The sequence below is a fragment of the Telmatherina bonti genome, assembly GCF_933228915.1.
Source record: "Telmatherina bonti genome assembly, chromosome: 7".
NCBI lineage: Eukaryota > Metazoa > Chordata > Actinopteri > Atheriniformes > Telmatherinidae > Telmatherina > Telmatherina bonti.
In genome coordinates this window covers 42046367-42059869 of record NC_136625.1, presented here as the reverse complement: position 1 = coordinate 42059869, position 13503 = coordinate 42046367, and the positions used below count along the sequence as shown (strand labels likewise).

The window sequence follows — 13503 nt, the reverse complement described above, 5'->3', positions numbered from 1 at the left end:
CTTCTTCCACAGGAGACTTCTTCCACAGGAGACTTCCACCTGAGACTTCCACAGGAGACTTCCACAGGAGACTTCTTCCACAGGAGACTTCCACAGGAGAATTCTTCCACAGGAGACTTCTTCCACATGAAACATCCACAGCAAACTTCCACATGAAACATCCACAGCAAACTTCCACAGGAGACTTCTTCCACAGGAGACTTCCACAGGAGACTTCCACAGGAGACTTATTCCACAGGAGACTTCTTCCACAGGAGACTTCAGCAGGAGACATCTTCCACCTGAGACTTCCACAGGAGACTTCTTCCACAGGAAACTTTTTCCACAGGAGACTTCTTCCACAAAATACTTCTTCCATAGGAGAATTCCACAGGAGACTTCTTCCACAGGAGACTTCCATAGGAGACTTCCACAGGAGACTTCCAAAGAAGACTTATTCCACAGGAGACTTCTTCCACCTGAGACTTCCACAGGAGACTTCTTCCACATAAGACTTCTTCCACATAAGACTTTTTCCACAGGAGCCTTCCACAGGCGACTTCTTCCACAGGAGACTTCTTCCATAGGAGCCATCCACAGGAGACTTCCACAAGAGACTTCCTCCATAGGATACTTCCACATTAGACTTCCACAGGAGACTTTTTCCACAGGTGATTTCCACAGGAGACTTTTTCCAAATTAGACTTCCACAGGAGACTTCCACAGGAGACTTCTTCCACAGGAGACTTCCACAGGAGACTTCTTCCACAGGAGACTTCCACAAGAGTCTTCTTCCACAGGAGACTTCTCCTGAGACTTCCACAGGAGACTTCCACAGGAGACTTCTTCCACAGGAGACTTCCACAGGAGAATTCTTCCACAGGAGACTTCTTCCACAGGAGACTTCAACAGGAGACTTCTTCCACATGAAACATCCACAGCAAACTTCCACAGGAGACTTCTTCCACAGGAGACTTCCACAAGAGACTGCTTCCACAGGAGACTTCTTCCACAGGAGACTTCCACAGGAGACTTCTTCCACAGGAGACTTCCACAGGAGACTTCTTCCACAGGAGACTTCTTCCACAGGAGACTTCCACAGGAGACTTCCACAGGAGACTTCCACAAGAGACTTCTTCCACAGGAGACTTCCACAGGAGACTTCTTCCACAGGAGACTTCCACAGGAGACTTCTTCCACATGAAACATCCACAGCAAACTTCCATAGGAGACTTCTTCCACAGGAGACTTCTTCCACAGGAGACGTCTTCCACATAAGACATCTTCCACAGGAGACTTCTTCCACATGATACTTTTTCCACGGGTGACTTCCAAAGGAGACTTCTTCCACATTAGACTTCTTCCACAGGAGATTTCTTCCACAGGAGACTTCTTCCACATGAGACTTCCACAACAGACTTCTTCCATAGGATACTTCCACAGGAGACTTTTTCCACAGGAGACTTCCACAGGAGACTTCTTCCACAGGAGACTTCCACAAGAGACTTCTTCCACAGGAGACTTCCACAGGAGACTTCCACAAGAGATTTCTTCCACAGGAGACTTCCACAGGTGACTTCCACAAGAGACTTCTTCCACAGGAGACTTCCACAGGAGACTTCTTCCACAGGAGACTTCAACAGGAGACTTCCACAGGATACTTCTTCCACATGAGACTTCTTCCAAAGGAGACTTCCACAGGAGACTTCTTCCACAGGAGACTTCCACCTGAGACTTCCACAGGAGACTTCCACAGGAGACTTCTTCCACAAAATACTTCTTCCACAGGAGACTTCTTCCACAGGAAACATCCACAGCAGACTTCAACAGGAGACTTCTTAAACAGGAGACTTCAGCAGGAGACTTCTTCCACAGGAGACTTTTTCCACATTAGACTTCTTAAACAGGAGACTTCAGCAGGAGACTTCTTCCACAGGAGACTTTTTCCACATTAGACTTCCACAGGAGACTTCTTCCGCAAGAGACTTCTTCCAGAGGAGACTTCCACAGGAGACTTCTTCCACAGGAGACTTCTTCCACAGGAGACTTCCACAGGAGACTTCCACAGGAGACTTCCACAGAAGACTTCTTCCACAGGAGACTTCTTCCACAGGAGACTTCACCCACAGAAGACTTCATCCACAGGAGACTTCTTCCACAGGAAACATCCACAGCAGACTACCACAGGAGACCTCTTAAACAGGAGACTTCAGCAGGAGACTTCCACAAGAGACTTCTTCCACAGGAGACTTCCACAGGAGACTTCCACAGAAGACTTCTTCCACAGGAGACTTCTTCCACAGGAGACTTCTTCCACAGAAGACTTCATCCACAGGAGACTTCTTCCACAGGAAACATCCACAGCAGACTTCCACAGGAGACCTCTTAAACAGGAGACTTCAGCAGGAGACTTCCACAAGAGACTTCTTCCACAGGAGACTTCCACAGGAGACTTCTTCCACAGGAGACTTCCACAGGAGACTTCTTCCACAGCAGACTTCCACAGGAGACCGCTTAAACAGGAGACTTCAGCAGGAGACTTCCACAAGAGACTTCTTCCACAGGAGACTTCCACAAGTGACTTCTTCCACAGGACACTTCCACAGGAGACTTCTTCCACATGAGACTTCTTCCAAAGGAGACTTCCACAGGAGACTTCTTCCACAGGAGACTTCCACCTGAGACTTCCACAGGAGACTTCCACAGGAGACTTCCATAGGAGACTTCCACAGGAGACTTCCAAAGAAGACTTATTCCACAGGAGACTTCTTCCACCTGAGACTTCCACAGGAGACTTCTTCCACATAAGACTTCTTCCACATAAGACTTTTTCCACAGGAGCCTTCCACAGGCGACTTCTTCCACAGGAGACTTCTTCCATAGGAGCCATCCACAGGAGACTTCCACAAGAGACTTCCTCCATAGGATACTTCCACATTAGACTTCCACAGGAGACTTTTTCCACAGGTGATTTCCACAGGAGACTTTTTCCAAATTAGACTTCCACAGGAGACTTCCACAGGAGACTTCTTCCACAGGAGACTTCCACAGGAGACTTCTTCCACAGGAGACTTCCACAAGAGTCTTCTTCCACAGGAGACTTCTCCTGAGACTTCCACAGGAGACTTCCACAGGAGACTTCTTCCACAGGAGACTTCCACAGGAGAATTCTTCCACAGGAGACTTCAACAGGAGACTTCTTCCACATGAAACATCCACAGCAAACTTCCACAGGAGACTTCTTCCACAGGAGACTTCCACAAGAGACTGCTTCCACAGGAGACTTCTTCCACAGGAGACTTCCACAGGAGACTTCTTCCACAGGAGACTTCCACAGGAGACTTCTTCCACAGGAGACTTCTTCCACAGGAGACTTCCACAGGAGACTTCCACAGGAGACTTCCACAAGAGACTTCTTCCACAGGAGACTTCCACAGGAGACTTCTTCCACAGGAGACTTCCACAGGAGACTTCTTCCACATGAAACATCCACAGCAAACTTCCATAGGAGACTTCTTCCACAGGAGACTTCTTCCACAGGAGACGTCTTCCACATAAGACATCTTCCACAGGAGACTTCTTCCACATGATACTTTTTCCACGGGTGACTTCCAAAGGAGACTTCTTCCACATTAGACTTCTTCCACAGGAGATTTCTTCCACAGGAGACTTCTTCCACATGAGACTTCCACAACAGACTTCTTCCATAGGATACTTCCACAGGAGACTTTTTCCACAGGAGACTTCCACAGGAGACTTCTTCCACAGGAGACTTCCACAAGAGACTTCTTCCACAGGAGACTTCCACAGGAGACTTCCACAAGAGATTTCTTCCACAGGAGACTTCCACAGGTGACTTCCACAAGAGACTTCTTCCACAGGAGACTTCCACAGGAGACTTCTTCCACAGGAGACTTCAACAGGAGACTTCCACAGGATACTTCTTCCACATGAGACTTCTTCCAAAGGAGACTTCCACAGGAGACTTCTTCCACAGGAGACTTCCACCTGAGACTTCCACAGGAGACTTCCACAGGAGACTTCTTCCACAAAATACTTCTTCCACAGGAGACTTCTTCCACAGGAAACATCCACAGCAGACTTCAACAGGAGACTTCTTAAACAGGAGACTTCAGCAGGAGACTTCTTCCACAGGAGACTTTTTCCACATTAGACTTCTTAAACAGGAGACTTCAGCAGGAGACTTCTTCCACAGGAGACTTTTTCCACATTAGACTTCCACAGGAGACTTCTTCCGCAAGAGACTTCTTCCAGAGGAGACTTCCACAGGAGACTTCTTCCACAGGAGACTTCTTCCACAGGAGACTTCCACAGGAGACTTCCACAGGAGACTTCCACAGAAGACTTCTTCCACAGGAGACTTCTTCCACAGGAGACTTCATCCACAGAAGACTTCATCCACAGGAGACTTCTTCCACAGGAAACATCCACAGCAGACTACCACAGGAGACCTCTTAAACAGGAGACTTCAGCAGGAGACTTCCACAAGAGACTTCTTCCACAGGAGACTTCCACAGGAGACTTCCACAGAAGACTTCTTCCACAGGAGACTTCTTCCACAGGAGACTTCTTCCACAGAAGACTTCATCCACAGGAGACTTCTTCCACAGGAAACATCCACAGCAGACTTCCACAGGAGACCTCTTAAACAGGAGACTTCAGCAGGAGACTTCCACAAGAGACTTCTTCCACAGGAGACTTCCACAGGAGACTTCTTCCACAGGAGACTTCCACAGGAGACTTCTTCCACAGCAGACTTCCACAGGAGACCGCTTAAACAGGAGACTTCAGCAGGAGACTTCCACAAGAGACTTCTTCCACAGGAGACTTCCACACGAGACTTCTTCCACAGGAGACTTCCACAGGAGACTTCTTCCACAGGAGACTTCCACAAGTGACTTCTTCCACAGGACACTTCCACAGGAGACTTCTTCCACAGGAGACTTCAACAGGAGACTTCCACAGGATACTTCTTCCACATGAGACTTCTTCCAAAGGAGACTTCCACAGGAGACTTCTTCCACAGGAGACTTCCACCTGAGACTTCCACAGGAGACTTCCACAGGAGACTTCTTCCACAAAATACTTCTTCCACAGGAGACTTCTTCCACAGGAAACATCCACAGCAGACTTCAACAGGAGACTTCTTAAACAGGAGACTTCAGCAGGAGACTTCTTCCACAGGAGACTTTTTCCACATTAGACTTCTTAAACAGGAGACTTCAGCAGGAGACTTCTTCCACAGCAGACTTCTTCCACAGGAGACTTCCACAGGAGACTTCTTCCACAGGAGACTTCATCCACAGAAGACTTCATCCACAGGAGACTTCTTCCACAGGAAACATCCACAGCAGACTTCTACAGGAGACCTCTTAAACAGGAGACTTCAGCAGGAGACTTCCACAAGAGACTTCTTCCACAGGAGACTTCCACAGGAGACTTCCACAGGAGACTTCCACAGGAGACTTCTTCCACAGCAGACTTCCACAGGAGACCTCTTAAACAGGAGACTTCAGCAGGAGACTTCCACAAGAGACTTCTTCCACAGGAGACTTCCACACGAGACTTCTTCCACAGGAGACTTCCACAGGAGACTTCTTCCACAGGAGACTTCCACAAGTGACTTCTTCCACAGGACACTTCCACAGGAGACTTCTTCCACAGCAGACTTCCACAGGAGACTTCTTCCACAGGAGACTTCAGCAGGAGACATCTTCCACGTGAGACTTCCACAGGAGACTTCCACAGAAGACTTTTTCCACATTAGACTTCCACAGGAAACTTCTTCTACAGGAGACTTCTTCCACAGGAGATTTCTTCCACAGGAGACTTCCACAGGAAACATCCACAGCAGACTTCCACAGGAAACTTCTTCCACAAGAAACTTCTTCCACAGGAAACTTCTTCCACAGGAGATTTCTTCCACAGGAGACTTCCACAGGAAACATCCACAGCAGACTTCCACAAGAGACTTCTTCCACAGGAAACATCCACAGCAGACTTCCACAGGAGACTTCTTCCACAGGAAACATCCACAGCAGACTTCCACAGGAGACTTCTTCCACAGGAGACTTCTTCCACATAAGACTTCTTCCACAGGAGACTTCTTCCAAAGCAGACTTCCACAGAAAACTTCTTCAACAGGAGACTTCTTCCACAGGAAACATCCACAGCAGACTTCCACAGGAGACTTCTTCCACAGGAAACATCCACAGCAGACTTCCACAGGAGACTTCTTCCACAGGATACTTTTTCCACAGGAGACTTCCACAGGAGAGTTCTTCCACAGGAGACTTCTTCCACAGGAAACATCCACAGCAGACTTTCACAGGAGACTTCTTCCACAGGAGACTTCTTCCACAGGAGACTTCCACAAGAGACTTCTTCCACAGGAGACTTCCACAGAAGACTTCTTCCACAGGAGACTTGTTCCACAGGAAACATCCACAGCAGACTTCCACAGGAGACTTCTTACACAGGAGACTTCTTCCACATAAGACTTCTTCCAAAGCAGACTTCCACAGAAAATTTCTTCAACAGGAGACTTCTTCCACAGGAAACATCCACAGCAGACTTCCACAGGAGACTTCTTCCACAGGAGACTTCCAGAAGAGACTTCTTCCACAGGAGACTTCCACAGGAGACTTCTTCCACAGGATACTTTTTCCACAGGAGACTTCCACAGGAGACTTCTTCCACAGGAGACTTCTTCCACAGGAGACTTCTTCCACAGGAAACATCCACAGCAGACTTCCACAGGAGACTTCTTCCACAGGAGACTTCCACAGGAGACTTCCACAAGAGACTTCTTCCACAGGAGACTTCCACAGGAGACTTCTTCCACAGGAGTCTTCCACAGGATACTTTTTCCACAGGAGATTTCCAAATGAGACGTCTTGTAAAGGAGACTTCCACTGGAGACTTCCACAGGAGACTTCTCACAGGAGACTTTTTCCACATTAGACGTCCACAGGAGACTTCTTCCACAGGAGACTTCCACAGGAGACTACTTCCACAGGAATCTTCCACAGGATACTTTTTCCACAGGAGATTTCCAAAGGAGACGTCTTGTAAAGGAGACTTCCACTGGAGACTTCCACAGGAGATTACTTCCACAGGAGACTTCTTCCACAGGAGACTTGCACAGGAGACTTCTTCCATACGATACTTCAACAGGAGACTTTTTCCACATTAAACGTCCACAGGAGACTTCTTCCACAGGAGTCTTCCACAGGATACTTTTTCCACAGGAGACTTCCAAAGGAGACGTATTGTAAAGGAGATTTCCACAGGAGACTTCTTCCACAGGAGACTTCCACAGGAGACTTCTTCCACATGATACTTTTTCCACGGGAGACTTCCAAAGGAGACTTCTTCCACATTAGACTTCTTCCACATTAGACTTCTTCCACAGGAGACTTCTTCCACATAAGACTTCCACAACAGACTTCTTCCATAGGATACTTCCACAGGAGACTTTTTCCACAGTAGACTTCCACAGGAGACTTTTTCAACAGGAGACTTCCACAGGAGACTTCTTCCACAGAAGACTTCTTCCACAGGAGAATTCTTCCACAGGAAACATCCACAGCAGACTTCCACAGGAGACTTCTTCCGCAGGAGACTTCCACAAGAGACTTCTTCCACAGGAGACTTCCACAGGAGACTTCCACAAGAGAATTCTTCCACAGGAGACTTCCACAGGTGACTTCCACAAGAGACTTCTTCCACAGGAGACTTCCACAGGAGACTTCTTCCACAGGAGACTTCCACAGGAGACTTCTTCCACAGGATACTTCTTCCACATGAGACTTCTTCCACAGGAGACTTCCACAGGAGACTTCCACAGGAGACTTTTTCCATATTAGACTTCCACAGGAGACTTCTTCCACAGGAGACTTCCACAGGAGAATTCTTCCACAGGAGATTTCTTCCACAGGAGACTTCCACAGGAGACTTCTTCCACAGGAGACTTCCACAGTATACTACTTCCACAGGATACTTTTTCCACAGGAGACTTCCACAGGAGACTTTTTCCACGGGAGACTTCCAAAGGAGACTACTTCCACATTAGACTTCTTCCACAGGAGATTTCTTCCACAGGAGACTTCTTCCACATAAGACTTCCACAAAAGACTTCTTCCATAGGATATATCCACAGGAGACTTTTTCCACACTAGACTTCCACAGGAGACTTCCACAGGAGACTTCTTCCACAGGAGTCTTCCACAGGATACTTTTTCCACAGGAGATTTCCAAAGGAGACGTCTTGTAAGGGCGACTTCCACTGGAGACTTCCACAGGAGACTTCTTCCACAGGAGACTTCCACAGGAGACTTCTTCCATACGATACTTCCATAGGAGACTTTTTCCACATTAGACGTCCACAGGAGACTTCTTCCACAGGAGACTTCCAAAGGAGACGTATTGTAAAGGAGACTTCCACAGGAGACTTCTTCCACAGGATACTTCTTCCACATGAGACTTCTTCCACATTAGACTTCCACAGGAGACTTCTTCCACAGGAGACTTCTTCCACATTAGACTTCCACAGGAGACTTCTTCCACAGGAGACTTCTTCCACATTAGACTTCCACAGGAGACTTCTTCCACAGGAGACTTACACAGGAGACTTCTTCCATAGGAGACTTCTTCCACATTAGACTTCCACAGGAGACTTCTTCCACATTAGACTTCCACAGGAGACTTCTTCCACAGGAGACTTCTTCCACATTAGACTTCCACAGGAGACTTCTTCCACAGGAGACTTCTTCCACATTAGACTTCCACAGGAGACTTCTTCCACAGGAGACTTACACAGGAGACTTCTTCCACAGGAGACTTCCACAGGAGACTTCCACAGGAGACTTCCACAAGAGATTTCTTCCACAGGAGACTTCCACAGGAGACTTCCACAGGAGACTTCTTCCACAGCAGACTTCCACAGGCGAAGTTAGGAAGAAATTCACAGCTTCAGCTTTTCTGGAACAATAACTCATCAAAGGTACGTTAGTTCTGGACCAATCAGAACCTTCAGAGCTCCGTCCAACCAATCATACTGCTGGACCAGATCCCCCAGTCATTCCTCAGTCCTGATCCTGCTGGACCAGATCCCGCAGTCATTCCTCAGTCCTGGTCCTGCTGGACCAGATCCACTGGTCTATCCTAAGTCCTGGTCCTGCTGGACCAGATCCACTGGTCAGTCCTAAGTCCTGGTCCTGCTGGACCAGATCCACTGGTCAGTCCTTTTCCTGCTGGACCAGATCCACTGATCAGTCTTGGTCCTGCTGGACCAGATCCACTGATCAGTCCTGGTCCTGCTGGACCAGATCCACTGGTCAGTCCTGGTCCTGCTGGACCTGTCTGCTGCTTGTGACCCAGCCAACCATCAGATTCTCCTCTCCACTCTCTGAGCTCGGCATCTCTGGATCTGTCCTCTCGTGGTCCACGTCCTACCTCTCAGGAAGATCCTTCAGAGTATCCTGGTGAGGAGAAGTGTCCAGATCACATGAAAACAGGGGAGCCTCAGGGATCGGTGCTCGGCCCTCTTCTCTTTCCACTATCCACCTCCTCACTCGGTGCAGTTAGAAGTTCTCATGGCTTCTCCTACCACTGCTATGCAGATGACACTCAGCTTTTTCCTTCCTTCCCACCAGACGACACAACGTTTCTCTGAGAATATCAGCTTGCCTTGTTGATATCTCTGCATGGATGAAAGATCGCCACCTTCAGCTCCATCTGTCCAAGACACAGCTCATTGTCTGTCCAGCCAATCCTTCATTACCTCTGCAGATACGTGTGAAGCTCCACTCTATCACACTTGTTCCTACGCCTGCTGCCTGGAATCTCGATCAAACCTCTGCAGATGATCCGGAACCAGCAGCACGTCTGGTCTTCAACCTACTCAAACTGTTTCATGTCACTTCTCTGCTCAGTCACACTTTACTGGTTTCCAGTTTCAGAGCATCAGATTTAAATCTCTGCTCCTGGTTTACAGAATAAGTCAAATGTCTCCGTTTGGAACGTTATAGATGTTACATGAGATGTCCCATTAATGAGCATCATAACAGCACATTCCAGCAACCAATGAGAAGACAAAAAAAGTACAAATGATTGTCCATATAGACAGAACAACTCTGATAAAAATGCAAGGAATTGCCTCTATAATGCATGCTGGCAGGTTTACTGCAGAACATGCTGGCTGGTTTACAGCCAGCATGTTCTGCAGTAAACCTGCCAGCCAAATCATCTGGGTGGGCAGACTCTGTGCTAGCAGGACCATCAGATTCTTAAAGGCGGTTGCCTTCTCATTGATGGCTGGAAGCTCCTGTAGTAGCTGTCCAATTACAGGAAGGTTGGTTAACACAGAAAATGGGACCTTGGACAGAGCAGGATGGACGTCCAGGACATCTTCAGACTCAGGCAGCTCAGTGTTTTCCGACAATAAGGGCAAAGCAGGGCTAGAGTTGTTGGATCCATAGTGGGGCGTGAAGCTGTCCGACTCTGCCCCATGCTAAACAGCTCGAGAACCTTTTCCAGGGAATACCCAGCAGTGGTAAGGTCATCCTCGGCTGCAATGTTGAAAAACTCCCCACGGTGCTGCTTCTCCTCCAGGGGGAACATCTCGCAGAAGGGACAGGTAGTCAGAGGAGTTAGGGCAAGCCTGCCACAGTGAGGACTGAAAAAATCCTTAGTTTCTGTGAAGGTCCAAGCTGAGGATGTAGCCAGTCTGGAACATCGAGCACTGGCTGATACCACTGTTGGAGGTCATTGCTCTTGATCTTGTAACTAATAGATCGCAGTTTATCTTCTTTCAGACAGCATATTAATGTGTTTGCCATTTACAGGTGTACGGATGATTCACTTGTTTTTGCAAACTTCAGGAAATGTTCATGAGCTGCAGTTTATGCCTATTCATTTATCCATACATACATTTACTTATCAACTTTGTCCAGTTCAGGGGTTTCGGGAAGCTGGGGTCTATCCTATCACAGAGCATGAGATGTGCTGTACTTAAATTTAGTAATAAAAGCTAAAAATATAAAAATGAGGACACAGTACACAAAGACATTTGTTTTACATGAAAATGCACCAAGGTTATAATTGGGATTTGGAAATTTGGTCAATTTAGTTTGAAACATAAAAATATGAAATGTTAGAAACTGATTGCTAATCAACCCAACCTGAGCCTGAGTGCTGAGGGATCACAGCTAATTCTTTCCTCCAAAAATACAAGACCCACCAAAGGCCGATAACCTAGCTGGAAACACAAGCTCAGAGGTGTCCAAAGTTGGTCCTGGAGGGCTACTGTCCTGCAGGTTTTTTATGTTTCTTGTCACAGCATCTGAATCAGATTATTATATCAACAAGCTGGGACAAAACTTGATAAATAAATAAAAAAATAAAATAATTCTAGATTGTGCCGTCTGATGTCAGCAAATTGTAGTAGCGCTGATTTGCTATCTTGGTTTCTTTAAAGTACAAATTCTTCTAATATAGATATTAGCTTAAATTAGGTCTTTTTTCTGAGGATTTCATGCTGGTTCGGAGGGTGTGCTGCAAGGGAGATTTTTCTTCATATTTTCGCTCTTTCAAGGCTTGTTATGATGAGTCTCCATGGCAACGAAAGACTTGTTTACAATCAGGATCAACTGATTAAACTCTCCCAAATCAGGATTATCAGCGAAACAACACATCAAATCCTGATGGAGTTGAAAAGAGAGAGAACAGGATGCAGAGTGGGAGTGAGACAGAGGAGAAAGTGATGGAGATTTAAACCATTTCCCCCGACCGTCGTCATGGGTAATGTGAGATCGCTAGCTAACAAAACGGACGAGCTCGAGATGCTAACAAGGTCTCAGAAAGAATACAGAGAGTGCAGTATTATGTGCTTCACCGAGACATGGCTGCATGAACACATCCCTGACTGTAATGTGTCTGTACCGGGCTTTAAAACGGTCCGTGCAGACCGCAGTAGACAACACAGCGGAAAGCTAAAGGGTGGTGGAATTGCAGTGCTGGTTAACCAGCGTTGGTGTCATCCTGGACATGTTACTGTCAAGGAGAAGATATGCACAAGGGACATGGAACTGTTAGCTGTGAGCTTCCGTCCATATTATTTACCCAGAGAGTTTACCTGTGTTATTCTGGTAGCGGTTTATATAATACCTGGTACCGCACCAGACACAGCCTGTGACGTCATCAGCTCCGTCGTTGCTCGGCTACAAACACAGCATCCAAACTCATTCATGGCGATCTCCGGAGACTTCAACAACGTCTCCCTCTCTGCAACTCTACCAACATTCCAGCAGTTTGTCAGCTGCTCCACCAGAGAAAATAAGATGTTGGACTTATTTTATGCAAATATGACAAATATGACAGATTACATAAACTTCTGTGTGGACAGCATCGTCCCAACAAGAACAGTGAGGTGCTTCCCCAATAACAAACCCTGGATCACCAGTGACCTGAAAAAGCTGCTGAACATCAAAAAGAAAGCCTTCAGGGATGGAGACAGGGAGTTATTGAGGGCAACACAAAAACAACTTAAAACCCAAACTAAGAAGTGCAAGGAGGACTACAGGAAGAAGTTAGAAAGTCAGCTCCAGCAGAATAACCTGAGGGATGTGTGGTCTGGAATGAAGAAGATCACCGGCTTCAAGTTAAAGGGGGACCAGCCTGATGGAGGTCTGGACAGAGCTAATGAGCTGAACATATTCTTCAACAGGTTCAGTTCACCCCCTACCTCCAGCCCAACAGACCACACACCCTCCATAAGCCCACTGCTTTCCTGTCACGCCTCCAATCTGTCACCCTGCAGCTCAGTCATGGACCAGAACACAGCTTCATCTCCCTCCACATCAGGACATCCTGAGACCTCCACCTTGTTTGTCTCCTGCAATCAGGTTAAGAAGCAACTTGAGAAACTGAACCAGAACAAGGCTGCAGGTCCAGATGGTGTCAGTCCCAGAGTTCTCAAGACCTGCTCAGAACAACTATGTCCGATTCTCCAGCACCTTTTCAACACCAGTCTGAGACAAAATAGAGTCCCAGTGCTGTGGAAAACCTCCTGCCTTGTTCCAGTGCCTAAAAAAACACAACCAGCTGAACCAAGTGACTACAGACCAGTAGCCCTGACATCTCACATCATGAAAGTCCTGGAGAGACTCTTACTGGCTCACCTCAACAAGCAAGTAAACACCTTTCAGGACCCATTCCAGTCTGCATATCGTAATGGACTTGGGGTTGAAGATGCCATCATATACCTGCTCCAGAGAGCACACTCTCATCTGGACCATTCAGGCAGCACTCTGAGGGTCATGTTCTTTCATTTCTCAGTGCTTTTAATACCATTCAGCCTGCTTTGTTATGTGAGAAGCTCCATAAATTCCAGGTGGATACCTCCACAACCACCTGGATCTATGACTACCTCACAAACAGACCCCAGTTTGTGAGACTGAAAGGTTGTGTGTCTGAGATGGAGGTCAGCAGCACTGGTGCACC

The 13503-nt window shown here is 47.3% G+C and overlaps 1 protein-coding gene across 1 annotated transcript in view; it reads right to left on the bottom strand.

Annotated features, from left to right (window-relative positions):
- The window catches only part of LOC306758600 (proenkephalin-A-like), a gene marked incomplete at both ends in the record, with an annotated part of 74819 nt that extends 64196 nt beyond the window's left edge, over positions 1-10623 (bottom strand). Inside the window, 1 exon segment of the mRNA XM_079243928.1 lies at positions 10503-10623. Within this exon segment, the coding sequence (XP_079100054.1) occupies positions 10503-10623 (121 nt within the window).
- Between the last annotated feature and the right edge of the window lie 2880 nt (positions 10624-13503).